At 25.9% G+C, this 25529-nt stretch overlaps 4 protein-coding genes, 1 long non-coding RNA gene and 1 other non-coding gene across 11 annotated transcripts; 4 read left to right on the top strand and 2 right to left on the bottom strand.

Annotated features, from left to right (window-relative positions):
- Window positions 1-304: 304 nt before the first annotated feature.
- Window positions 305-1676, top strand: LOC112638436. The gene is made up of 3 exons (XR_003122998.1): window positions 305-382; window positions 854-1012; window positions 1489-1676. It is a non-coding gene; the product is annotated as an uncharacterized LOC112638436 (long non-coding RNA).
- A 2192-nt stretch (window positions 1677-3868) lies between these two features.
- Window positions 3869-6247, bottom strand: LOC105254885 (transport and Golgi organization protein 2). 3 transcript variants are annotated; one of them, XM_025410106.1, is made up of 5 exons: window positions 6171-6247; window positions 5182-5262; window positions 4754-5003; window positions 4385-4603; window positions 3869-4292 (listed from the first exon to the last, which is right to left on the bottom strand). In XM_025410106.1, exons 1-5 carry the CDS (start codon window positions 6211-6213, stop codon window positions 4073-4075), a joined length of 813 nt encoding a protein of 270 aa, XP_025265891.1. In that variant the 5' UTR covers window positions 6214-6247; the 3' UTR covers window positions 3869-4072. The 3 variants fall into 3 exon arrangements, with proteins under 3 accessions (XP_025265891.1, XP_011262153.1, XP_011262151.1); XM_011263851.3 differs by having other exon boundaries at window positions 6183-6246; XM_011263849.3 differs by lacking the exon at window positions 6171-6247 and having other exon boundaries at window positions 5182-5587.
- LOC105254886 (sphingolipid delta(4)-desaturase DES1) lies at window positions 6058-10275 on the top strand. Of its 2 annotated transcripts, XM_011263853.3 has the most exons (7): window positions 6058-6141; window positions 6626-6879; window positions 7739-7915; window positions 8007-8146; window positions 9160-9373; window positions 9485-9696; window positions 9769-10275. In XM_011263853.3, the coding sequence occupies exons 2-7, from the start codon at window positions 6798-6800 to the stop codon at window positions 9907-9909; spliced, it is 966 nt and encodes a 321-aa protein (XP_011262155.1). In that variant the 5' UTR covers window positions 6058-6141; window positions 6626-6797; the 3' UTR covers window positions 9910-10275. The 2 variants fall into 2 exon arrangements, with proteins under 2 accessions (XP_011262155.1, XP_025265890.1); XM_025410105.1 differs by lacking the exon at window positions 6058-6141 and having other exon boundaries at window positions 6579-6879; window positions 9769-9953.
- A 1084-nt stretch (window positions 10276-11359) lies between these two features.
- On the top strand, window positions 11360-11431 carry Trnae-uuc. Its single transcript has one exon. It is a non-coding gene; the product is annotated as a tRNA-Glu (tRNA).
- An 89-nt stretch (window positions 11432-11520) lies between these two features.
- On the top strand, window positions 11521-15697 carry LOC105254884 (CCAAT/enhancer-binding protein zeta). The gene is made up of 5 exons (XM_011263848.3): window positions 11521-11797; window positions 11915-12798; window positions 13346-13955; window positions 14435-14854; window positions 15104-15697. Exons 1-5 carry the CDS (start codon window positions 11572-11574, stop codon window positions 15625-15627), a joined length of 2664 nt encoding a protein of 887 aa, XP_011262150.1. The 5' UTR covers window positions 11521-11571; the 3' UTR covers window positions 15628-15697.
- Window positions 15698-16927: 1230 nt separating this feature from the next.
- Window positions 16928-18886, bottom strand: LOC105254883 (chromobox protein homolog 1). 3 transcript variants are annotated; one of them, XM_025410134.1, is made up of 4 exons: window positions 18481-18599; window positions 17977-18088; window positions 17655-17901; window positions 16928-17458 (listed from the first exon to the last, which is right to left on the bottom strand). In XM_025410134.1, the coding sequence occupies exons 2-4, from the start codon at window positions 18070-18072 to the stop codon at window positions 17232-17234; spliced, it is 570 nt and encodes a 189-aa protein (XP_025265919.1). In that variant the 5' UTR covers window positions 18073-18088; window positions 18481-18599; the 3' UTR covers window positions 16928-17231. The 3 variants fall into 3 exon arrangements, with proteins under 3 accessions (XP_025265919.1, XP_011262148.1, XP_011262149.1); XM_011263846.3 differs by lacking the exon at window positions 18481-18599 and adding an exon at window positions 18743-18886 and having other exon boundaries at window positions 16929-17458; XM_011263847.3 differs by lacking the exon at window positions 18481-18599 and adding an exon at window positions 18743-18886 and having other exon boundaries at window positions 16940-17458; window positions 17664-17901.
- Between the last annotated feature and the right edge of the window lie 6643 nt (window positions 18887-25529).

Here is a 25529-nt window from a genome sequence, read left to right as displayed (position 1 = left end):
GATGTATAATTCTATTGTAAATTAGATTTATTTAATTAATTTTAATATTTATAATCTAAAATACTTAAAAGATTGAAATGATTGTGTGCTTGTTTTTTTATATTTCTTTTTCAATATTTCAATATTAAGTAAGTATAAAAGATTGATAATACATATTAGTTAATAAAAATTAATAAGAATTCTTTTTTAGTCTATGATATTTGTACCAACCGATAAAAGTACACATATTAACTTTGATATAAAAACTTTAAAATTTAGAATATTGAATGATAATATATATAACAATGGAAGATATTGAATTAGTTACTATTGCAATGATAGTAGAATGTGGAGTGTTTCTACTAATTACTTTGGCAAATATTTTTTTTTTATTTTTTTTTAGGTAAATCAATATTTTTTAATATTAATGACTAATCTTTATATTGAATTAATTTATATACAAACAATTTATAGTCAATTAAGACTATGATTAAAAAAATTAACAATATGACGTAAACTATAAATTTTCACTACACTTAATGTTTTTACGTTTATTACTGAAGAAACAAATAAGAATGATAATTATGAAAAAGAAATTTTAGGATTGACAGAAAAATATTATTAATTTTGATAAAATCGTTATTTTTAATTTAAAAAAAATATAATTTTTAATTTTTTAAATATTGAGGCTATGTTGTTGTATAATAAAGGTTTTGTAAAAAATTAAAATGAGTATAATATATTGCACTTTATATGTATCTTATCGCATTAATCGTTAACTGCTATATTAAACATTTTATTCAATATGTTATGGGAATTTTTATTATTAAAAATAATTTTTTATGATTTTTCATTCTAATAAATGGGCTATTAGCAATAATCAGTTTGAGCTAGTCAGAAGATTTTGCTCTACATTAATAAACTGGCTTTACTTTTTCAATGATGAGAGAGATCAAGATCCAAATTCAAGGAACAATGACCAAGACGCTTATCGATACGACAGAATGGAATAGGAATATAATATGTATAATACGTAAGTAAAGTATAAACAATAAATTATATGCAGAATCTATATCATATTGATACATTTTTTTAGACACATTAAAAATAAGCAAACAGTACAAACTAGTACAGATATAAACATACAGAATATTTTACAAATAAGTGACCCTTTAGAGAGAAAGAGAGAAGCGTATTCTACTTATTGTAAAAATTCATACAAACACGAATGCAAAAACTCTTCTCTTTTGAACATAAACACATTTGTTTAGAGTTTGGCAAAAATATTTCTTACCAATTAAAAAAACATAATATTTTGTTTGTAATTCATATCTCGCATTAATGTCATTTAATTTTTTTAAAGATATTCAAAAATTCCCACAATATTTTAAATTATTTATATGTTATGTATAATTATTTATATGTATATTTATTGTTTTATTTATCTTTCTTAACCGTATGTGTGTGTTTACAAATTATTAATGGTATTAATAATTTCTAATTTCGCAGGAGCCATTGGTCAACGTTTAACTTGAAAAGTTGGAATTGAGATTGTTGCAAATTGTTGCAAAGATTTACTTATATACGATAAATAAATCTTAAATATGTCATTAGACATTATTTCCAACTTCAAGTCTTTCGAATAATGCAAGTTAAAAAGAAGGAATACCGCAAACATAATTTTAAATCGAGACCAGTTTTAAAGAAAATTAAAATTATCATTAACAGATAAAATTTCAATAATTTTAATATAAATTTGCAACTTTATTTATTATTATTAAATGTATTCAAATTTTTTTCGGTGATGATTGTTAATGGATTAGAATATTAATATCGTTACGGAAATGATTATATACGTATTTTTCTCGTTTATAAGTCCTATAGATTTATATACTTTAAATATCTTCTTTTAAAAAATTAATTTTAATCAACAATTATTTTATGAAAATATCGTAGTCCTAATAATTTTATTATAAATAATAAAATAATAAAATTGTATTATAAGTTAGCAAAGCTGGACGATATTAACGCATAATTTAGACTTTTAAATACAAAATTTGTATTTGTGTTTAAATATATAGCATAACATATCAAGAAATCAAATGTTGAAAAGCGAGGGAGAATGAAAGTGCAAGAGACATGAAATAGAGTAAATTTTTTTATACGCGCGCTTTTATCCCTTACTCTTTAAATAAAAACAAACACTCAGTTTGAATATACTATGTCTATAATATATAGATTGTATGTGTTATTTGTTATTATTTTTTTCTTACAATTTGCTACTATTGTATATTTGCTGTCAATTAATATTAATGCTTTATTTTATGAATATTACATATATGATAGCAATTGATTGATATTAATAAATTGGTAATTAATAACAGATTTTTAATTGTTACACATAAATTAATTTACTTATTTTTTAACAATAACTTAAAATGTTTATTCTATTTAAAATTAATTACTAAAATTATATTAATTAATTAAAAATTATATATGTTTTAATTATTAATTAATAAAATCAATTTTTCAAGAATTAATTTAATTTATTGGAAGCAAATTAATTACTTTTATTTAGATCTTTGCCTTCATTATTTATAAATTTTAAGATGAGTGAGATTGTATGATTTTAATCAATTAAACATGTATAATTTTAAATTAAGAAAATAAAAATTAAATTATTTCAAATGATATGACTTATTTTTTTCTCAATTTTGTTTATTCTTTTAATTCTATATAAACATTTGAAAAAATATAATACATTATAATAATATATTTTATTTTTTCCCAATTTTTATATTCATATATACAGGATCTGTCAAAAGTATGTGTTAAAAATTTGTGAATTTGTTCTTGGATAAAAAAGAACAAATGTTCATATGGTCGCAAATAAATAAATAATGTTTTTTTTTAGTAGATAATGTTGGTTTAAATAATGTTGATTTTTAAGTAGTATTAAAATTAAGAAAATCACTTAGACTACAAATAATGACATGTCGATAGAATAGAAAAAGATTAAATTGTAATGTTAAGTTATTTAAGAATCTTCAATGCCCTATCTGAAAAGAGTAAGATCTCAAAATCAGGTCCATCTAAAAGTACGTTAAAGCTTAACTTATTTGCAATTAAGATTGGCAATTTTTTTGTTTAATAGTTAATAAAATTAAATTAAATTAAAAAGAAAATAAAAGTAATTAAATATATAAAAAAATAATTAATATATTTAAAATTAAGTCATTAAATATATATACATATATATGTATTATATCTCTCTTATAAATCATATAATATGCATATCATACGATAATCATAATGCTTGAATTAATTTTTAAATATGAAAGAATTGTCTTAAACTTTGTTTAAATATTCTCCAAATAATATACTATTTATTTATATTTAATATACATATAATAAATACTATACATATATAATATACATATAATAAATTATATTTATATATAATAACAGACAAATAAGCCTAAGAGCTCTAAGCTAATAACAGCGCAGAAAATAAAGCGCGAAGAAAAATCTTTATAAAAAATTATCTAAATAATTAGACGTATTAATTCTATTTCATACCATCTTTAAAATAACTGTTAAAAAAATATAAATATATATATGTACAAGTAAATTCTCATTATACTACTTAAAAAGTGAGTACATTCTTTTACTTATCTTTTCCATTTATGAAAATAGTACTTAAAAAAACGTGTGATAGCACAAATAATTACAGGCCCGTAACCAGTTCATTATGTTAGAAGGGGCAAAATCTTAATGTGATATCTTTTTTTCAAAATACATTATTTTTTATTTTTTAAATATCAATATTTTATATAAAAAATATAAAATTAATCAATAATTTAAAATTACAATCAAGTAAATGTTAAAATAATTGTAATTTTCGCAATTTTGCGAGGTTTAATATAAATCCAACGGTATTTTACTTAGAAAACATAATAGTTTCTAAAATTGAAAGATAAAAGAATCGATTTTTTTTACTGCCTAGTTTTTTAAATATGCAAAGGATTTGGAAACAAATAGGAGCAATGTCCCTATTTAATCTAGTTATGGGCCTGATATATTAAACTGAATATCAAGAAATATTATTATATATTAATTCATTTTGAAACTGCTGTCGCTTCCATGTCAAATCGGACATAAGAGTTTCTTCAACAAATGTTACTTGATTTGAACCATCAATCAATAATATAGAGTGTGTCCTTGTACCATATTCATCTCCAGAAACAAAAATTGAACTAAGTTCTTCATATGTTGTCGGATAGTTCTTTTGTAATTTGGGATCTGGTAGACATCTGTAAAATTCATTGAACATTTTAAATTTGAGCATTTGTATCACACAAATTTATATATATTATTCTAATGTGTATATATATGCGTGACATACTTTGTCTGTGATTTTAGGAAATTAATAAGTTCTTCAATAAGAATATTTTGTTTTGATATATTCACATTCTGTACAATTTGTTTAAATTCTTTTTTTCCTACTTCAACTTTTTTATAAGAATCATCCATTCCACTGTTCCCGATACCTATAATATCACTGTCACACATTTTAGGTCCAGTAGACTTTGCATCGCTACTTAAATAATACGTATTTGCATTCCTGGAAAAAAATTATACATGATTAAAATGCTGATGATTTATAATCTATGTAGAAGATTGTATCTTATAAGATACTACATTGTATTATTGCTAAAGTTAAACGAAAACAATTAAATTATCTAGGTTTATAACATATTAATCCTTTACTTACTTTAAATCTAAAGAAACCAAACAGTAAGGATTATATGGTTGTCCATCAATATTTTCTTTGTGTAATTGATTTAAGTACGCCTCTATAGAATCGTTGGAGGTAACAAAATTACTTATCAGAGGCCCACGACTTTTCTTCGCTGAACTAATTACGTTATTTTCATTAACTAAATTTAAGATAACAGCAGCTCTCCCTCTCATTGACACAGCCAGCCAAGTTCCACCTTCCCTGCCAGGTTCCATGTCGATACCTAGCACATTTAAGTTTTTCTTTTAAATTAAAAACGAGACAAAAATATTATTTCTTTTTCTCATTAAATATAATTTTTTTTTTTAAATAAAGTTTGTATTCTAAACTTACATAATATTTCAAGGATATTTATCATATGTTACTCTTTCAAAAATAATTCACCAATATTTTTATCATACCTCCTAAACATTCAGGATGCTTTTTCCAATAGTGAGCGGATAACGCAGGACGTTTATATGTTTCATCTCGATTCGTTGCAACTATTAGCCGATAAGATTTAATATCGGCGTTAGGATTGCGATAAATAAACAAAATGCACATGACTTGGTATTCACAATTATATATATATATATTTTTTTTTATTAATAGACCCTTCTAAAATTGGAGCACCATGTAAATTTTTATTCACAATTGAGGTAAGAGACTCAAAAAACAGCTTTTATACTCTAGATTGCATATCTATTTTGTGATACTGATAATTGATTATCAAATCGCTTCATTTATAAATCAAGATAATATTACTGTTGTTTGCACACAAATCTGAGGTGTGTTAGAATTCTTATTTATAACCAATACCACGGAAATGGCGACCATAGATTATATATTATACTAGATAGTTAACATATATGTATAAGATTTGGTGAAAACAAAATTTCATAATTTCTTAAAAAATTTTAGCGATTTTTCATAATTCAAATTTATGAAGAATTCTAAAAAAATTTAACAGATTTATTTATTCAAATTTTTTAATATTAAAAAATTGAATAAATAAATTTTTCATAATTCAAATTTATGAAGAATCCTAAAAAAATATATATATCAGATTTATTTATTCAAATTTGTTAACATTAAAAAATTGAATAAATAAATTTTGCATAATTTAAATTTATGAAGAATCCTAAAAAAATAAATGTGATAAATTTTTTTTAGAATTCTTCATAAATAAAACACAGTGAAGAATATCAAGTATATTTTATTGTCTTATAGTGACATATGAAAACAAGAAATTACGTCATTTAATATATACATATTTTCTTTATCCAATTTAAAAAATTCTATCCACATAAAAGCAAGTAATAACAAATGCTCTTGTACTTATTCTAGCATTGAAATTAGTGGTCTAGTAATAGAAATCTATGGTAATCGAAAGTTTATCTTTATACATAACCTTTGTACATACATAACCTGTGGTGTAATCGTGCCACACTCATGAATGACGTTTCACATATAGGGTGCCCTAAAATTCTCAAATAAACTCTTATCACGAACATCAATTGAATATAGAATATTGTAAATAGAATAAATTGAAAATAATATTGTACTAAAAATAAATCGGAAAATAATCATTGTGTTTTAATAAATAACGAAAAAAATTCTAACCTTGATTTTTTAATTTATTTCAAATTCGTCGTAAAAACAAATATTTAATTACAGAATAACAGTAATGAATTTATCAAACTTTTTAGAAATTTGAAAATTTAATTATTTAATTTTAAATTTAATTTTAATTAATTATTCATCGATATTCCCCTAAATAATAATGATTCGATTTAAAGCGCGAGTGACTTCATATTTCTTTTTTAAATAAATGCATGATTAGTAAAACGTGTTCGTTAATTTCAGAGCACCCTGTAGAGCGATAAATACAAGAAACCGGCGTCACATGAAGAGATTCTGAATTCAAGGGCGTGTACGCGACGTGTTTTCGTTTCTTGCCTTCGTTATGTCGATCAGCTGTTAGCTTCCATCGAGATTATCTTTGCCTCCTTGCCTTTTATATAAAATCACCGTGAAGATGGGCCAACGTGTTTCAAGAACGGACTTTGAGTGGGTTTATACAGAGGAGCCCCACGCCACGCGGCGCAAAATAATTTTAGGTAGGAGAAAAAAGAAAAATATAAAAAAAAGAAAATATTTACACATTTTAATGTGTTATTTATTGTAATTTAGCGAAATTTAAAAATATTGAACACCCTATATGTAAGGTTAAATACTTTTTCATATACGTATAATTAAATTGCATAAAATTATTTAATATTAAATAAAGTCAAGGGATGCAGAAGACCAAAATCATACTGTTTATTATAAACATTTTCTATTTTTCTTAATTATTTTCTATAAAAATAATACTGTAAGAGCGATGAACATTAATTGAGCTTATTAATATGTTCTTAATCTGCCATTAGATAACGAATGCAAAATATATAATGTTAAATTTAAAATATATTTCGATACAGATTAAATAATCTAGTAAATAATCTATCTAAATCATGTATAATTAAAAACTGACAAAACACTTGTTTGTTTAATACAATACATAATGCATAGTACGTAATGCATAATACATTTGCTTGATAAAATATAATATAATACATACAATACATAATACATAAAATGATTTAATATTCAAAATTTATTTGTTTATAAAGAATTCCAAGATATTTGACATTGAGAGAAATTACTGAAATATATAACAAGAATTAAACAAATTTTGCCTCTGATTAATTGAAAATATACATATTATCTTTGAAATAGAGCATTTTTAATTATCAAGTAGATTTAAGAAATTTTGTAAATAAATTGTTTCGCAAATATATTATAGAAATATCGACGAAATATATTTTACAACATTTACAAAAGATATTTTATACAGTTTTTTAAATCATATATTTGTTAATTATTTTATTCAATTAATTCTGAAATGTTCATTATAAATAAGTGTTTTCTTTATTTTAGAGAAATACCCACAGATTAAACAATTATTTGGATATGATCCAAATTTTAAATGGATTGTAACTGGAATGGTATTAATACAATTTTTGTCATTTTTCATTGTGAAAGATTTAAGTTATCCACAACTTTTGTTATCGGCATATTGTTTTGGTGGTGTAATAAATCATTCTCTTATGCTTGGTATGTACATTTCATTTATTAACGCATTAAAACTATTCTAGGGTTATATATATTATATATAATTTTTAATACATTATGCATTGTTTTTCAGCGATACATGAAATTTCTCATAATCTTGCCTTTGGACATGCCAGACCTATGGCTAATCGACTGTTTGGTTTTTTTGCAAATTTGCCAATAGGAATACCAGTATCTATTAGTTTTAAAAAGTATCATCTTGAGCACCATCGTGTGAGTATTACAAAACTTGATGCAAAATATGTATTTTATATTTTATATAATAATATATATACAGGGTCTACCAAAAGTGTGGAAACCCCTAAATATCTCGGAAAATATACGTTTTACAGAAAAGTGTTTCCAACAAAAGTTGTAGGGTTTAAGAAGATCTATATACTGATTCTATCAGTTTGACCTTGGATGGCGTCGTCAAGGTCAGGTCAAGGTCACATTGACTTTTTTAAATGACACCCCCTACATTTTATTGCATATTCTTATAGCTTAATTCAAGAGCTTTCCAAAACACTATAATAATGTTCATTTTTATTAAGTACTTTGCGAGTTATGAGGGTTGAAATAATTTCTTAATTTTACATAAACCATAAAATATCTAGTAAACCATTCATTTTTCGATTATCTTACCTTCATACTTTTATGTACAAATTAATGAGAGGAATCAATTGGTGTAAAGAAAACACATAGTTGTTTCTAAGAAAAAATATGTAATTTGCAATTAACAATTCCATATTTTTTCTTAAAAACAACTGTATGTTTTCTTTACACCAATTGATTCCTTTCATTATTTTGTACATAAAAGTATGAAGGTAAGATAATCGAAAAATGAATGGTTTACTAGATATTTTATGGTTTATGTAAAATTAAGAAATTATTTCAACCCTCATAACTCGCAAAGTACTTAATAAAAATGAACATTATTATAGTGTTTTGGAAAGCTCTTGAATTAAGCTATAAGAATATGCAATAAAATGTAGGGGGTGTCATTTAAAAAAGTCAATGTGACCTTGACCTGACCTTGACGACGCCATCCAAGGTCAAACTGATAGAATCAGTATATAGATCTTCTTAAACCCTACAACTTTTGTTGGAAACACTTTTCTGTAAAACGTATATTTTCCGAGATATTTAGGGGTTTCCACACTTTTGGTAGACCCTGTATATGTTGTATAATGATATATATTTTCAATTGCATATACATATTAATAAAGTATCTTTTTGATATCTAGTATCAAGGAGATGAGAAATTAGATACAGATTTACCAACGTTATTAGAGGCAAAATTATTTAATACAACCTTTGGAAAGTTCTGTTGGGTATTGTTGCAACCATTTTTCTATGCATTCCGACCTCTTATAACATATCCAAAGGTACCAACTTTTCTAGAATACATCAATTTAGTCTTACAATTGATATTTGATGGTTGTGTATGGTATTTTTTCGGTAAGTTTCAAAAATCACATACAGATTAAGATAATAATTAATAAAATTAATTTGTAAATATAAAGTATAAATTTATAAATTAATAGTAAAAAGCAAAATGTATAATTTCAGGTGGTAAAGTATTGTTTTACTTGCTTATTGGCTCATTTATGGCAATGGGATTACATCCTGTGGCAGGCCATTTTATATCAGAACATTATATGTACAAGAAAGGTTTTGAGACATATAGTTATTATGGGTTTCTAAACCTTATTACTTTCAACGTCGGATATCACAATGAGCATCATGACTTTCCTGCAGTGCCTGGTTCGAGATTACCAGAAGTATGTCGAAAATTAATTAATTTTAATATATAATAAAATATAGCTTATTATTAATTTAACTATTTTATGCAGGTAAAACGTATAGCTGCAGAATTTTATGACAATTTGCCACAGCATAATTCGTGGGTTTCTGTCTTGTATGATTTCGTGATGGATCCTGAAATTGGGCCATATGCAAGAATGAAAAGAAGGCATCGTGGATTAGATCAATAGATTTATCAATTTTTCAAATTTTCTATAAGAATGTATCGCGTATAATATCATAAAATTTACTTCTATTATTATGAAAAATTGCATATTTGTAAAAGGATATAATTTAGAAATGTACTTTATCATTTGGAACAAAACACAAATGACACATGTTGGAAAATACGATAGCGTATTTGCCCATGTTGTAAATGCAAGAGAGATTAAGGATGATATTAATCTATAGTAAATATCTTTTCGATATTCTTATCTTATCAAGTTGTTCATATTTCATAAGTTTTTGTTTTCTACAATCTAGTCATGATACCAGCATTTTTTGACTAATTATTTAACTGAATTGTTCGGAGAAATTATTTTCTTTTAATTAGCACAATGAAGAAAATATAACATGATAAAATATAATACAATAAAAATATAACATGATATATTTTAAATTTTTTCTTCATAATATTGGATACCACATTTTGCTTTCTTTTAATGTTTTTATATGTTAATTATTAATTATTAATATTTTAGACTAAAACAAATTTAAATTTAAAAATATGATTAATTCTCTGTTTTCTATAATTTAATACATATAGAAGAGTATATTTCCAAATTATCTTCCAAAGTGATATAATCTGTATCAAAAATTGCTATACAAATCTTAAAAATAGCAAATTTATAATATGAAGGTATATTCTGTATATTTTTATATATAATAATTTTTTTTATGACATTGCCATTAAATACTCATCATTATAGTGTTTTAATGAAAAATATCCTTGATAAAATATGCCATATAATGTGAAATTGTATATATCATTTCAATTCTAATTGAAAATTATTTGTCAAAAATCATATTGTCCCGAAAAACTAAGAATATGATCAAATTAGACGTAAAATTGAATTATATCAAATTTTCTATTTATTTAATTGTACATACGCACATATTCAATTATGTTAAAAATTATATTTATTTCATAAGAAGTTGTAATATGAAGTAAAAATTATAATATTAAAAAAAAACATATGATATTAAAAAAATTATAATATTAAAATTATTATAATATTAAATTTATTATAATTTATTATAATAAATATGATATTTAATATTATAATAAATTTATTATAATAAATTTATTATAATATTAAATGTTGTATTGTTTTTTTAATATTATAATATTTAAAAAACAGTATGATATTAAAAAAAATTATAATATTAAAAAAACAATATGATATTAAAAAAATTATAATATTAAAAAAATTATAATATTAAAAAAATTATAATATTAAAAAAATTATAATATTAAAAAAATTATAATATTAAAAAATGTTTTTTATCATTATAATATCATTTATATTTATTAATGTATCCCAATTTTATATTATGTATGAATATAAAAGGGATTTTAATTTTTCTCGAATTTTTGTAATACAAATTAAATACGATATATAATCGAACAACCCTCAGAAATCCCATATGGTCTAGTGGCTAGGATACCTGGCTTTCACCCAGGAGGCTCGGGTTCGATTCCCGGTATGGGAAATTTTTTTTTTATTTCTATTTAGTTCAGACACGAACCATGTTACCGAGCCTAAAATTACTCCATAGGTAAAATAGATAGGTAAGATAGATCTCCCTTAAATGGCCGCTCTTTCTGCTTACACGAATTATCACGTGAAAAGATGAGGAGAGAATTTGACGATATACTCGCTGGCGACAAGCAGAAATGGTACCAAGAATACCAGAAAACAGAACAACCTTGCAAACATTCCGTGTCGGAAGTCGACGTGTTGCGTCTGAAAGATGAGGGAAAAAGATATCTGGAGGCGGAGACCGCGGCTTTTCAGTCGAAACACTCCAGGTCGCTTAACTCGGAGATGAAGTGGCTGAGGACGGCGTTGCAGCAAGGTATTATATTTATTTCATAAGAAGTTTTAATATGAAGTAAAAATTATAGTATTAAAAAAACAATATGATATTAAAAAAAAATTATAATATTAAAAAATTTTTTCAATCATAATTTAGGTACTACCTCGGATAAAATAGCAGCCAGCATAGTCTTGGTGCAGGATAATCCAAAGTATACCTTGGCTCGCCTGGTGTCTCTGGTGTCCCAAGTGCGAGGAGCGAAGCACAACCAGTGCGGCATGGTCATTATGTCTCTGAAGGAGCTCTTCCTGACTGATCTGTTACATCCCAAATTTAGGTTGTTGAAGTTGGAAGAACAGGACCTAGATAAGCTCGATAAAGGAAACGAATCAGACTCCATCGTCAAGACGAATGCCTCCAGAAATAGGCTGCTGGCGCATTGGTACTTTGAGGATCAGCTTCGCCAGCAATACGAGTCCTTTGTATTGAATTTGTCTATGGTAGCTTCCGACACAGTAGACACAAATCGTGAGAAAGCTATATCCGCGATGACAGATCTGTTGATAGGCAATGCTGAGCAGGAACACAAGTTGTTAGAGCTGCTTGTGAATAAAATTGGCGATCCACAGAGCAAAGTTGCATCTAAGGCTGTATTTTGCATCAATAAGTTATTGTACGAGCATCCAAATATGAAACTTGTAATTCTGCGTGAAATTGAAAAATTGCTGTTTAGGAAAAATGTGGGCCAGCGTACTCAATATTACGCTATATGTCTGCTGACGCAATTTGCTCTGGATAAGAATAACGATGTAATAGCTGCTACGTTGATAGAAGTGTATTTTGCATTTTTTAAAGCATGTTTGAAGAAAGGAGAACCTGATAGTAGGATGATGGCAGCGATTCTAATGGGTGTTAATAGAGCGTATCCTTTTGCCAAAATAGACTCGAAAATATTAAACGAGCACATCGATTCTGTCTATAAAGTAGTACATCTTGGATCCTTTAATGTTTCTCTAAATGCACTTAATTTACTGCATCAAGTAAGTACCATTGAATAGTATTTGTTGTGATCATTGAATAGCTTATCTTTGTATTTTCAATTAATTTATATTAAATCATATTTGATATAAATTATATTAATATTAATTTATATTAAATCATTTATATTAATTAATTTTAATTATATTAATTAATATTATAATTTTGTTAAATCATATTTAATATAAATTATATTTATATTAATTTATTTAAATCATGTATATTAAAAAATTTAAAAATTAAAAAATTTATATTAAATCATATTAATATTAATTTATATTAAATCATTTATATTAATTAAGTTACATTAAATCATTTATATTAATTAATTTATATTAAATCATATTTAATATAAATTATATTTATATTAATTTATTTAAATCATTTATATTAAAAAATTTATATTAAATCATATTAATATTAATTTATATTAAATTAAATTTATATTATATTTAAAAAAATCATTTATATTAATTAATTGATATTAAATCATTTATATTAAAAATATTATTATATTATAAACATTTGTTTTTTTGTTTTTTTTTTCAGATTATAGGCAAGGACGAATCACAGGCAAACAGATTTTATTCAGCCTTTTATAGAAAGTTATTTGATCGACAGATAGGAATAGCAAACAAACGTGCGATATTCCTGAATTTGTTGTATCGAGTTCTTCGGAAAGATCAAAGCATAATACGTTTACATGCTTTCATTAAAAGAATCTTGCAAATTACATTCTACTTTTCTGCAAATATGGCATGCGCTATTCTGTATATCGTTTCAAAAATTCTTCAACGCAAGGATCTAAAACATCTGTTGCTCGAGCCACAAAAATCTGTTAAAATCGAAAACGACGTATGCGAGTTGAACGATAGTCCATCCGATGTAGAGGAGGTTTGTATAGTAGAAAAATCGAAAAAGGAAAACTCCATTGTGTTATCAAATGTTACGATTGGCGCGGACGACACATCAGAAACGAGGCCTGATATAAAGGAAGAGCCGGACATAAAAGTTGACATGGAAAATATGAAGGCATACGATCCTTTCTGTCGTAATCCTCTTTATGCGGGAGCAATTACAGGATTTAACACTGAACTCCAAGCATTGTCCAGACATTTTCATCCGAGTGTCGCTTTATTCGCAAATCAAATTCTTCAAGGTGTGGTGAATTTTAACATAAATTTATTAATATTAATATTATTTATTTTAATATTAATATTATTAATATTACAATAAATAATATTAATATGAATATTAATAATATTGATATTAATAATATTAATATTATTAATATTAAAATAAGTAATATTAATATTATTAATATTATTAATATTAAAATAAGTCATATTAATATTATTAATATTAATATTATTAATATTAAAATAAGTAATATTAATATTAATATTAATAATATTATTTTTTAATATTATTTATTTTAAAATAAATAATATTAATATGAATATTAATAATATTAATATTAAAATAAATAATATTAATATTAATATTAAAATAAATAATATTAATATTAATAATAATATTAATATTATTAATATTATTTATTTTAAACAAATCAATTTTGTGTAATTTTTATTTGATATATGCGATGGTTATTTGTGAATTTCTTTTTTCTATTTTTAGGAGAACTGATTACGTACACGGGCGATCCGCTGGAGGATCTGACATTGATTCGATTCTTGGATCGATACGTCTTTAAAAATCCGAAGAAGCTGGATGACAAAAGGGTGCAGAGGAAGAACGACCCCTTGGCACAACGCGCCGGATACACACCTAAAGGGATACGCTCTTTGCCCGTTGATAGCATGGCATATCTCAACGAAGCAGAAGAGCGAATACCAGTGGATGAGGTATTTCTCTATCGATATCTAAAGAGGAGAAACGAGATGAAGCAGCGTGTCAAACGAGAAAATGAGGATGATAATGAAGACGTGGAAAGCGTTAATAGCGAGGAATTTAATGATATGCTGGATCATATGGGTAGCGGTCAAGATTTTGACGATTTGGATATTGCGGCAAATATCGTACCTGGGAAGAAGAAAAGTAATATTATACATCATATAAAATATACTTTTTTGTCTTTATATTTATATTAATTTATTTAAATCATGAATTTTAAAAAATTTATATTAAATCATATTAATATTAATTTATATTAAATTAATCTTTTTTAAAATAAAGCTAATAATAAAGCTTCTTTAAAAGAAAACAAAAGAAATAGACAATTAATAATATAGATAATTATAGAAATTATTTTTATTCTTTCTTTATAATTATTTTTATTATTTTTAGAAGACAAGAGAAATAAAGATTTTGACGATAATAATGATGAGGATAGTGATGATCAGGATGATATTAGCGATAATGATGATATATCAGAAGATCTTAAAGACGATATCGCGGATGACGAGCAAGATTTAAGCGATATTGATTTTGGAGAAATGGATAATGAGGAAGATTTGAGCGATATAGAATTTAACGATTCCGATGATGGAGGGATCTTAGATGATGAACTAATTTCTGGTTTAAATAAAAAATTGATGAAAAATTCGATGAGCAAAGGGAAGAAAAAGGGAAGAGGAATTGACAGTGATATATTCATGTCGGCAGAGAAATTCGCCGAGATGCTGGAAGAGCAAAGCAGAACCAAAGGAAAGCACGGTGGTAGTAATACTTTTAACAGCAGCGACGGTGCTAGCGTCAAACAAATAGATTGGGAAACAAAACGGCATCAACGATTAAAAGGATCATTTAGTAAGAATAAGCGAAAAGCTGCCCAATTTAATAATAAACAGGCTAAAAAATCCAAAAGATAAATATATAATAAACACGTTTTATAGAGATAATTTCGTTTACATTCGTTTACAATAAACCTCTTTTTTCCGATTATTCTAAATCGATATTATTCTAAATCGATATTATGATCAAGATATAGAACAATCTGAGAGAACGATGAACACTTATTCAATTATTTGCATCATTAGTTGCACTTTTATCTTTTTGTAAAATTTTTAGGCAAGATCATAATATATATAGTATTAATCATTACTATATATATTATTGTTATATATTGTTATATATTATTACATATATACAATATATGATATTATACATATATATATATATATATATATATATATATATATAAAATTAATGTATATATAATATATATAAATATATATAAATATATATATATATATATATATATATATATATATTTACATACAATAATATATAACATTGATATGATTTCGCCATTACATTTCATAATACAAATGTTCTGTTTTCATTAATATAATTTTTGATATGATTAATCATGATTCAAATAATTCAAATAATAGAATGCGATATTTTAAGATTAAGTCGTCTTTAAACAATAATATTAGATCATTATATCCAAGGGATTTTTAATTAAGAAATATTAAAAAATATTATGTAAATTATATAAAACTAAATCATAATTCTTTGACAATTTTTCTTGACAACTTATTTTCATTGAAAAATATGACTTTCTGTTACAATTGATGTACGTTAACCAGATGTGCACATTTTAAACTTTCAGACAAACGATAAATATGCGATTTTTTTTCAATTTATGTTTATATAAAATACTGTAATACAAGAAAAATGCAGAACATTTAGAAAAAAATTAATTCAAGAGAATATTACTTTATAATTGATTGTGTGCTTTATAATTGACTGTCACTATTTACTAATAATATTTACTAATATGTAATTTTTCTTGAAATATTAAAAAAAAAACTTTTGTGAATATGTATATATACACATTAAAAATATTCTCACGGGAGTTTTTAAGCGATAGTCTTTTAAACATGAATTTAAAGTGCTGCTTTTTTTCTGCACATTAAACATTAAACACAATATTTAATATCTATACAAATTACCTATTTAGCCTCCAAATCTTCAACAAAATGTTTAAAATCTAAAGAAATTATCAACTAATGAGCGTAAAATATAGTGCAAATAATTATATATAGTATAATATATATAGATATTAATTATAATATATATTATAATATATACAGTATAATATATATAGATATAATATATATAGTATAATAATAGCAATTCAGGCAACACTTTTTTTTACTTTAATATCGTTAACAGCAATATAGATAAAATGAGAAATTAGAGAAAAACTGTAAGGGAAAATAGGTCTTTCATATAGATAAAAATTGTCCATTCTAATCAATACATGTACAACAGGACAGTGCCAGCTCGCTTATAACTCTCCAAAGTTTTTTTAAAAAAAATGATAAATCTATATTTTATTTGCAATGTGTGCAATGACAATAGATAAACTTGCAAGTTGTTCAGTTATTTTATTACACGTATTTAAAAAACGTTAAATGTGATATATCCTAAAGCGAGCTGTATATATGTATCTGTAAGCTGGACGCTACTCTGGATCAGGTTTGGTAGAGTTTTCCTCATCATGAGTAGGGCTGTGCCACGTAAGTCGTTCCTCGTAAAATTTAATGACAATTTGTGGGCACTTTTCGTTGGCGATGCGAGCAGGTACTAAATCTGCATCATCCGTTCCCTTCCACTTCATTAAAAACATCAGTTCGCCGCTGGAATCTGTCGCGCCAATGATACGTTCGGGTTCCAAGTTTCTATCAAATCCTGTAACATGAATATTTGCAGTTAAAAAAATTAAATTCAACAATTATTCATTAAAAATTAAATTCAATAATTATTCATTAAAATAAACAGTGGCTTTAATTTCTTATAAAAAGCAAAAAAACAAAAGGAAAGAAAGAGTATAATAAAAAAAAATAAAAATAAAAACCACAAATTTCATAGAATTTTCGATGCTTCCCTCCTTTACCTTCCGCCTTCTTCTCCTCTACTACTGACTTCTTTTTAGCCGGAGTAGGTGTCGGTGTGCTGGCACTTTTTCGTTTCTTCTGCTCTTTCTCTTCGTGTCGTTTTCCTGACGCCGCCGCCTCCTTCTTTTTCCGTTGCTCCTCGAACTGAGCGATTAAATCGGGGCAATCTAAATTTTCCTCAGGCTCCCAGGTGTTCTCATCATTTGAATATCCTTTCCATTTCAGGAAATACTCCACCTACAATCCAGAGAGAAATATCTATTTAAAATAAATCTTATCTTACAAGGTCTAAACGACAGAAATCTTACATACCTTTCCCTTCACGACTCTTCTATCTAAAACTTTTTCCACGCTGAATTCCTCCTCTGTCTCATTATCCGTCGGAGGAGACTCCTTGACCTTGCTCATTATGGCTCGTTATACACTGTAAATATGAGGATTAAATAAGTTTTATTAATTCTTTTTTTTCCCTGGAAAGTCATTTAGGAAGATATAATAAAAAACAAAAATATAGAATTTCTGAATTCGTACAAACGTGATAAAGTAACCTACAGAAAACTCTCTCTCGCTTTCTCTACCAAAGGGCTACCATCAATTACTTAACTTACAGTAATATAACATAAATATATATATATATATATGCAATTAGAATAGGTTTTCTTATTATGAATAATAATTAAATCGGATATATTCCCAATAGTAAAAAAATATAGAAAATGGAAGGAAAAAAAGGGCTATTCGAGGCAGGTTGGCAAGTGTAATCGTATGGAAGGAAAAAAAGGGCTATTCGAGGCAGGTTGGCAAGTGTAATCGTACATGCTTGCTCATGATGTTTATATCATATTGAGATCATTCACAAGCGAGAGATCCAAATTGCGTGATTCTCCCAAGACCGGAGAAGGACTTCGCGTGTTCGCACGATTAATCACAATCGGCGGTTCGGATGCAAAATGGCGGAGATGAAAGCGGTGGCGGCGTCGAGTTTACCGGTACTCGTGACTTCGCGTGCAATCGCGCGAAGACAACGCGATTTACCCGCGCTTATGGCGCATTCGTGATAAGGATAACGGATACTCACATAAGGCCTCGTTAAACCACGTCCAAAAAATCCTCCCCGATATTACAGCTCGCCGAAAATTGCTCCTTTTGTTGCGAACGCGCAGCTTCTCGATTGTTTGCGGTGCGTCACTCGCGATCCCGCGCGTTGCCGCGAAAAATGTCAGGCTGGTCAACTGTCCGGCGCGAAAAATCCTTAGGCAACCCCTAGGGAATTAATCTGTAGTTAGGTTGGTGTGATCTGGGAACTTTCCAGCACAGAGAAGACTGATAGCGTTTTCGATTTGTCGGGATTAATAATTATTATTAATCAATAAAGTAATAATTATTATTAATTAAATTATTTATATTTTTATTTATATTATTTATGTCACCACAGAGGCACATATGTTACCCTTTTTTGAGAATATTCGTGGATTTCAATCGCTCTGGGATAGTTCACTAGACGTTATTTTTTTTGACCAATCAGTCATTCTTCTGAAGAACATATGGTTACATTCTACAAAAGAATGGCTATGAGTCAATAACGTCTAGTAAATTATCCCGGAACGATTGAACCCGACGAGTCCACGAATGTTCTCAAAGGGTAACATATGTGTCTCTCTGATGATATAAATAATATAAATAAAAATATAAATAATATAATTAATAATTATTATTTATTATATAAAAATATTAGTATGTTTTCTCTTTTCACGCTATTAGTTATTTATTTATTTATGCGTTTTTTTTCTTCTCTCAACATCATTTATTTATTTATTCATTTATTTAGCTTGCTCTAAGTCAGTCTTTTAAAATGCAAAATTAAATATTATAAAATTTGACTTTGGAAAAGCGCGATAAAATAATCGAATAAATTCAAATCATTAGCATAACAAACCCAGGTAGAACATGAAACTCATGACATCATTATGACGTCATGATTTTATCACTTAAAAGTTAAACAGCTAAACAAAAATTATTAAAAAATGAGTTAAAGATGACAAAAAGAACCATAAATTTTTCAGTTCAATAATCGCATTATATAATTTTAAAAAGATTATGTTGCTTAAATATAATTAAAATATACATGAATAATTAAATAAACAAGTAATTGCGTAATATATATAAAAAATAGTATTAATAAGTCACCAAAACATTGCCAAAAGTATATCAAATGAGATCATTATGATTTTTCTAAAATAACTTTTAGGTGATGTCATAATGATGTCATTATGAGTTTTATGTTCTACCTGGGATTATAATATAATTATTATATATTTAATAATAATTTAATAATTATTTATTATATACAAATATTAGTATGTTTTCTCTTTTCACGCTATTAGTTATTTATTTATTTATGCGTCTTTTTTTTCTTCTTTCAACATCATTTATTTATTTATTCATTTATTTAGCTTGCTCTAAGTCAGAATTATAAAATGCAAAACTAAATTATTATAAAATTGGACTTCGAAGAAGCGTGGTAAAACAATTGAATAAATTCAAATCATCATAACAAAGGGATACATCGATCATTTAATAATTAATTTAAAATAAAATATACCTTTATAATTTAAAATTCCGCGTGTATATGTGGTACGTAAAATATTTCGGCAGAGAATTATCAATAATATCATGTTTGGCCTTGGCGACGTATGCGCGCTATACATATCACGGCTTTGTTATCATTCGCACGGTAACTCTCGAGTAATAAAGTAGTGATGAGAAACGCTTCGTATATTGTAATTTTTGTACTAAACACGATTACGATTAGTATCAAAACATAATTTGTTATAAATATTAATGTATCGCAACGATAAATCTTTATCGAATCGTAATCATTCATTACTGCGAATAAAAATTGAAACAGGGGATATATGAAAGGGGACAAGAGAATTAAATATATTATGATCTTTTGATCATCGATGCTTATTATAATATTTCTTTAATAATATTAGAATTAAATATATTTCCAATGCTTTAAATATTCTCAGTTCTTGTTAATTAAACAATATACAATTTAATCGAGAATCGATAAAATGATAGGAATTCAACATATTAAATAATTACCTCGATGATTGCAATCTTTACGAAAAATAATTATTATTTTAATACTTAGAGTCACAAATATATTCCATCCGTGTTAGTTTATTATTCTACACAAATTCTTGACAATCTAAATATAATTGGGGGGGAGATTGCGAGAAAAGTAAAACAATCGAATTATAGATACAAATAATTAGCATAACGAAAGACTTCAAGATGAATGGTTTAATAAATAATCGATTAATCTTAATCAATAAATTAAAATACTTCTATGATTTAATATTCCGCGCACGAATATTTTATATTACAGAAAATATTTCGACAACGAGAGAATTATCAATAACCGTGTTCGACCTTAATAAACAGTATCGCGCTATTGTTAATATGTTACATGGCTTTATATTGTCGTTCACACAGTGACTTTGAGTAGTGACGTGTGAGACGTTTCACATATTATCAAATTCTTTCTACCCATAGTCACCCTTGGCCATATAAACAGTACCGCGGTAATATTTCTGACTTACAATCATTCGCTCAGTGACTCTTGAGCAGTGAAATATTGATGTGAGACGTTTCATATATTATCAAATTCTTTCTCTAAACACAATTACACGTTCAACGAGAAACTTTTCGCGAATGAGTGTAAGTGCAAAGAATTCAAATGAGTGCAACGAGGTTGAAGTGCCACGAGGAAAAAGCGAAGAAAGCAAAAGAAAAAAGGAGGTTTTGGAAATGGATGGATCAATAAGATATGATGTAAGTCATTAATATAAATTATTTATCATTATTTATTATATTGTTGCGTCCTGTCCCGCTGAATGTATTCCTCATCCGTTGAATTCTTTCGGCGGGAAGTCTGTCGACGGAAGAAGATCATTTCCGCGCGTGTTGTCAACAATGTTGTTAAACAACGATTGTCAGAGAATCTGAGCCCAGCTGTCAAGTTGAGCGGATGTTTATTGCGAATTAAAATTTATATAATATATTACAAAATTTATTATATATTATATTATATATAAAATTATATATAATATAATATAACCCTCCCATGGGGTACACCTTGTCGCGGTGGGAGGGCTTAGTACTTGGATGGTGCCTTAAGATTTATCTTAAATTTTTCAATTTATGATAAATCTTAAGGTGCCTGAATGGGAAGCTAAGTACCCTTTCGCGTCATCGGCGCCGTCAACGCGTCGCGTTAGGTATATATTAATATGTATTAAGGAGTGCGTTAAAGGTATATACATATTAAGTATATACATCGCGCATCAAATATAAAATTTTTAATCGCATCGAAATAGTGCGGGAGTGCCGTTCAGTATCGAGCGTAAAATAACGAAAATAGCGATAAAAATATCGCTCGCGAGTGTGGAAGTGTCGTTAAAAGTATCGCGCGCCAACAACATGAGAGGAGGAGGAGGCCTCGGGGAGGCATCGGGTAGAGCACCTTTCTGGTAAGCAATTTATTTATTTGTAATTATATATCAAATATTATATATATTTATTATAATTTAAATTAATTTAAATTAAACAATTAATCGCAACAATTAATTTGATGTTTTTATTTATATTTTTTTATTTATATTTAATTAAGGCAGAATTAAAGAAAAAGATTTTTAAATTAAAGCTATAATTTTATAGAGGTGTAAGCTTTTATAAGGTTATAAGAGAATTATTAGTAATGTTTTTTAAAATTTGTAGAATTGTAACATAAATTATCTTAATATCGTTAGTCAATTAATCAAAGGATCGTTGGAAATAATATAATCGATCCAAATTAGCCAGAAATTTTTTGTTTATTTATTACGACGTTTCGATCATATGGTTGTGGTCCTTTTCAAGTAAATAAGATCAAATGAGTTCGTTGACGAAATCTCACACCAACACATCGTTTTTATCTCTCGATTTTAAATTTATTAAGATGTAATGATCGTGCAAATGTGACTTGTGCATTTTACAACACTATGATTATATATTTATATCTGTCATTTAATCTTACTTTAAAAGACTACAACCATGATCGAAACGTCGTAATAAACAAAAACTTTCTGGCTAGTTTTGGTCGATTATATTATTTCTAACAATCCTTTTATAGAATTATTATATTAATCTGCTATTATTATATGCATCGAATATAACATTCAATGTATAAAATAATTTTTAAAATATTAATTATTTTGAACGCTGATACATTGGAATCTTTTTTTGTTTGTTATAGATCGATGCAACAACTCTGATAATCTGAAAGGAGGAGCAGGCCTAGGAGAGGCATCCGGCGGAACAATCTGATGGTGAATATTATTTATATATTAATTATTACAAATCGTTAACTTGAATATAAACAATAATTTGATCTTATTATTTAAATGAATTAAAGAGAAAGATTTTTATAAAAGTCATATAAAATTTTCTATTTAAAAAACAGTTTCAAAAATTTATAAAATTTTTCCATGCGTGTTTCTGCTTATTATTTTACACATTGGATATAAAATTTCGTGCGATAAAAATTGTTTTAAATATTAATTGCATTTTGTGAGCATTATTATAAATAAATTTTATATTTGTATGTTACAGACAACTAACTTTGATAACAACAACTCCGCTATTGCACATCAGTGACGGTGAGTGAAAAAAACTTTTATTTAACTTTAAGGCAACGGATTCGTAGAGATTGCAGATGTAGATGTAGATTGTAAATTGTAGATACATCCGTTGCCTTAAAATGGATGAGCTAGGAAATTAAATTAAATAAATTAAATTAAATAATTAAATTAAATTAATTAAATTAAATAATTTTAATAAGTTCTTTCGAACTTATGCTTTACATCTATTGCGAAAATATATTGAAATATTAATTAAAAAAAGAAGAGGTCTTCAAGAAAGGATTTTTTTGTAAAGATTTTGTCTAATTTATTAAATAAAGGACACCCAACAATTATTAATTAACAACATTAATTTTATTAATTTTTGATGCTAATTTATTCTTATAATACGCACTTATTTTCTAATTGCTCATAGCTCATCCATCGTAGAATTTGTTTGTAGATATTGTTTTTAAACTTTACTTTAACTTAATATAAAGCCAAATGATTAATTAATTAAATAATTTGTAATATGATAAATATACACACATTTATGGCACGCCGTTTTGCTATTTAATATTATCATAAAAATTCTAGCACATTAAAATAATACTCAAGAAAAAGGAATTATTATTATGTCTAGATATATTTATAATTCATCAAGTTATTATTTAGCTATAACATAATTGAAAATGCAGAATTCAAATTATGTCTAGACAAAATATTAATTTTAAATTTATTTTATGTTATAACATAAATATTTTTCGGGAATAAAAATTATGGACATAATTTTAATTCCCGAATTTTTATTATGTACATAATTTCAATTACCGAATTAAAATTCACGAATTAAAATTATGCACATAATTTTAATTCCCGAATTTCTATTATGTACATAATTTTAATTTCTGAATTAAACTTCACGAATTAAAATTATGCACATAATTTTAATCCTCGAATTTCCATTATGTACATAATTTTAATCCTCGCATTATCATTATGTATAATACATAACACAAGATTTAACGCCGCGATATCGAACGTAACAGGGTCCGTGCAGGGTTGCCACCAATCACGAATTTCCATTATGTACATAATTGTAATTCCTGAATTAAAATTCACGAATTAAAATTATGTACATAATTTTAATTCCCGAATTTCAATTTTGACATACTCTGAAGTTTGAAATTGCGGACATTTGAACTTTTTTTTAATGGTAGAGTAATGCTGAGAAAAATTAAAAAACAAATCAAATTTATACATATATAAATATATTTATAAATATTATCGTATATTTAATATTATCGTATATATCGTATATTATCATATATTTAAAGCAGTTTTTAAATTATCTTATAAATAACAACAAAATTATTTTATTTTTTGGTGTCAGTGAAATAATTGATAATATTTTGTATAGAATGAGCTTGTAATTTTTCCATTTCTTTGGTTTCTATTTTTTGCTTCAATAGAGCACGAATACCAGAAACACTATCTTTTTTATAAACGTTCATCAACATTTCCATAATAAGTTCACTTTTGGCAAGTTTTTCGCGAACAGTTCTTCCTACGTATTTTGTCATTGGTGTTAATGTTTACAAAAGTTCTTGGGTCTTAGCAAGGACTGTCCACTGTTCAATTTTTGTGTTAAAAGATATTGCATTTTCTAGAATCATACTTTTTGTAATTTTCGATTTACAAAAGATTTTTAGCAGACTCATTGGAATAATGATGCAAATATATAAATGTGAATGTAAAACTCATATTTTTCATCTTTTTATGCTCTTTCCTGATAATTTACTATTTTTTTCCTCACAATTGCAATCAATCAATCATGATTATTCAACTATTAATCTTTATGTTGACTGAAATATATGAAGGCAATCAATTCTGTCGATTTAACAAAAACTGTCATTAAATCAAGATGTTTTTGTCCTTTAAATCGAATTCTCATCGTGCTTCATCATTTTTCTATCAAATAATAGTCTATAATATATATGAAAGAAAATCTTATGTAAGAGTATATATATAAATTTTTTTTCGTAATTCTTAAAGATATGAGATAGTAGTCAAAATAATTATTCAGCATATTTAATTATGAAAAAATTATATATATATATAGGGTGTTCTAAAAAGTTATGTCAAAAATTTAAAGAGATATTCCTCACACCTGAAAGATATGATTTAATGAAATCTTGA

The sequence above is a fragment of the Camponotus floridanus genome, unplaced genomic scaffold (assembly GCF_003227725.1).
Source record: "Camponotus floridanus strain SB8 unplaced genomic scaffold, Cflo_v7.5 scaffold3, whole genome shotgun sequence".
Taxonomy (NCBI): Eukaryota; Metazoa; Arthropoda; class Insecta; order Hymenoptera; family Formicidae; genus Camponotus; species Camponotus floridanus.
This window is presented reverse-complemented; position numbering and strand designations above follow the sequence as displayed.

Coding starts and splice junctions, on each gene's coding strand:
- LOC105254884 (XM_011263848.3), top strand. CDS start 11,572: ATGAGGAGAGAATTTGACGATATACTCGCTGGCGACAAGCAGAAATGG. Junction 13,956..14,434: donor CGCAAATCAAATTCTTCAAG/GTGTGGTGAATT, acceptor TTCTATTTTTAG/GAGAACTGATTACGTACACG. Junction 14,855..15,103: donor CGTACCTGGGAAGAAGAAAA/GTAATATTATAC, acceptor TATTATTTTTAG/AAGACAAGAGAAATAAAGAT.
- LOC105254886 (XM_011263853.3), top strand. CDS start 6,798: ATGGGCCAACGTGTTTCAAGAACGGACTTTGAGTGGGTTTATACAGAG. Junction 7,916..8,006: donor AAATCATTCTCTTATGCTTG/GTATGTACATTT, acceptor ATTGTTTTTCAG/CGATACATGAAATTTCTCAT. Junction 9,697..9,768: donor CTGGTTCGAGATTACCAGAA/GTATGTCGAAAA, acceptor TATTTTATGCAG/GTAAAACGTATAGCTGCAGA.
- LOC105254885 (XM_011263849.3), bottom strand. CDS start 5,323: ATGTGCATTTTGTTTATTTATCGCAATCCTAACGCCGATATTAAATCT. Junction 5,004..5,181: donor GCATCCTGAATGTTTAGGAG/GTATGATAAAAA, acceptor TAAATGTGCTAG/GTATCGACATGGAACCTGGC. Junction 4,604..4,753: donor TTGGTTTCTTTAGATTTAAA/GTAAGTAAAGGA, acceptor ATTTTTTTCCAG/GAATGCAAATACGTATTATT.
- LOC105254883 (XM_011263846.3), bottom strand. CDS start 18,072: ATGAGCAAGGTCAAGGAGTCTCCTCCGACGGATAATGAGACAGAGGAG. Junction 17,902..17,976: donor GAAGAGTCGTGAAGGGAAAG/GTATGTAAGATT, acceptor TCTGGATTGTAG/GTGGAGTATTTCCTGAAATG. Junction 17,459..17,654: donor GAAGGCGGAAGGTAAAGGAG/GGAAGCATCGAA, acceptor TTCATGTTACAG/GATTTGATAGAAACTTGGAA.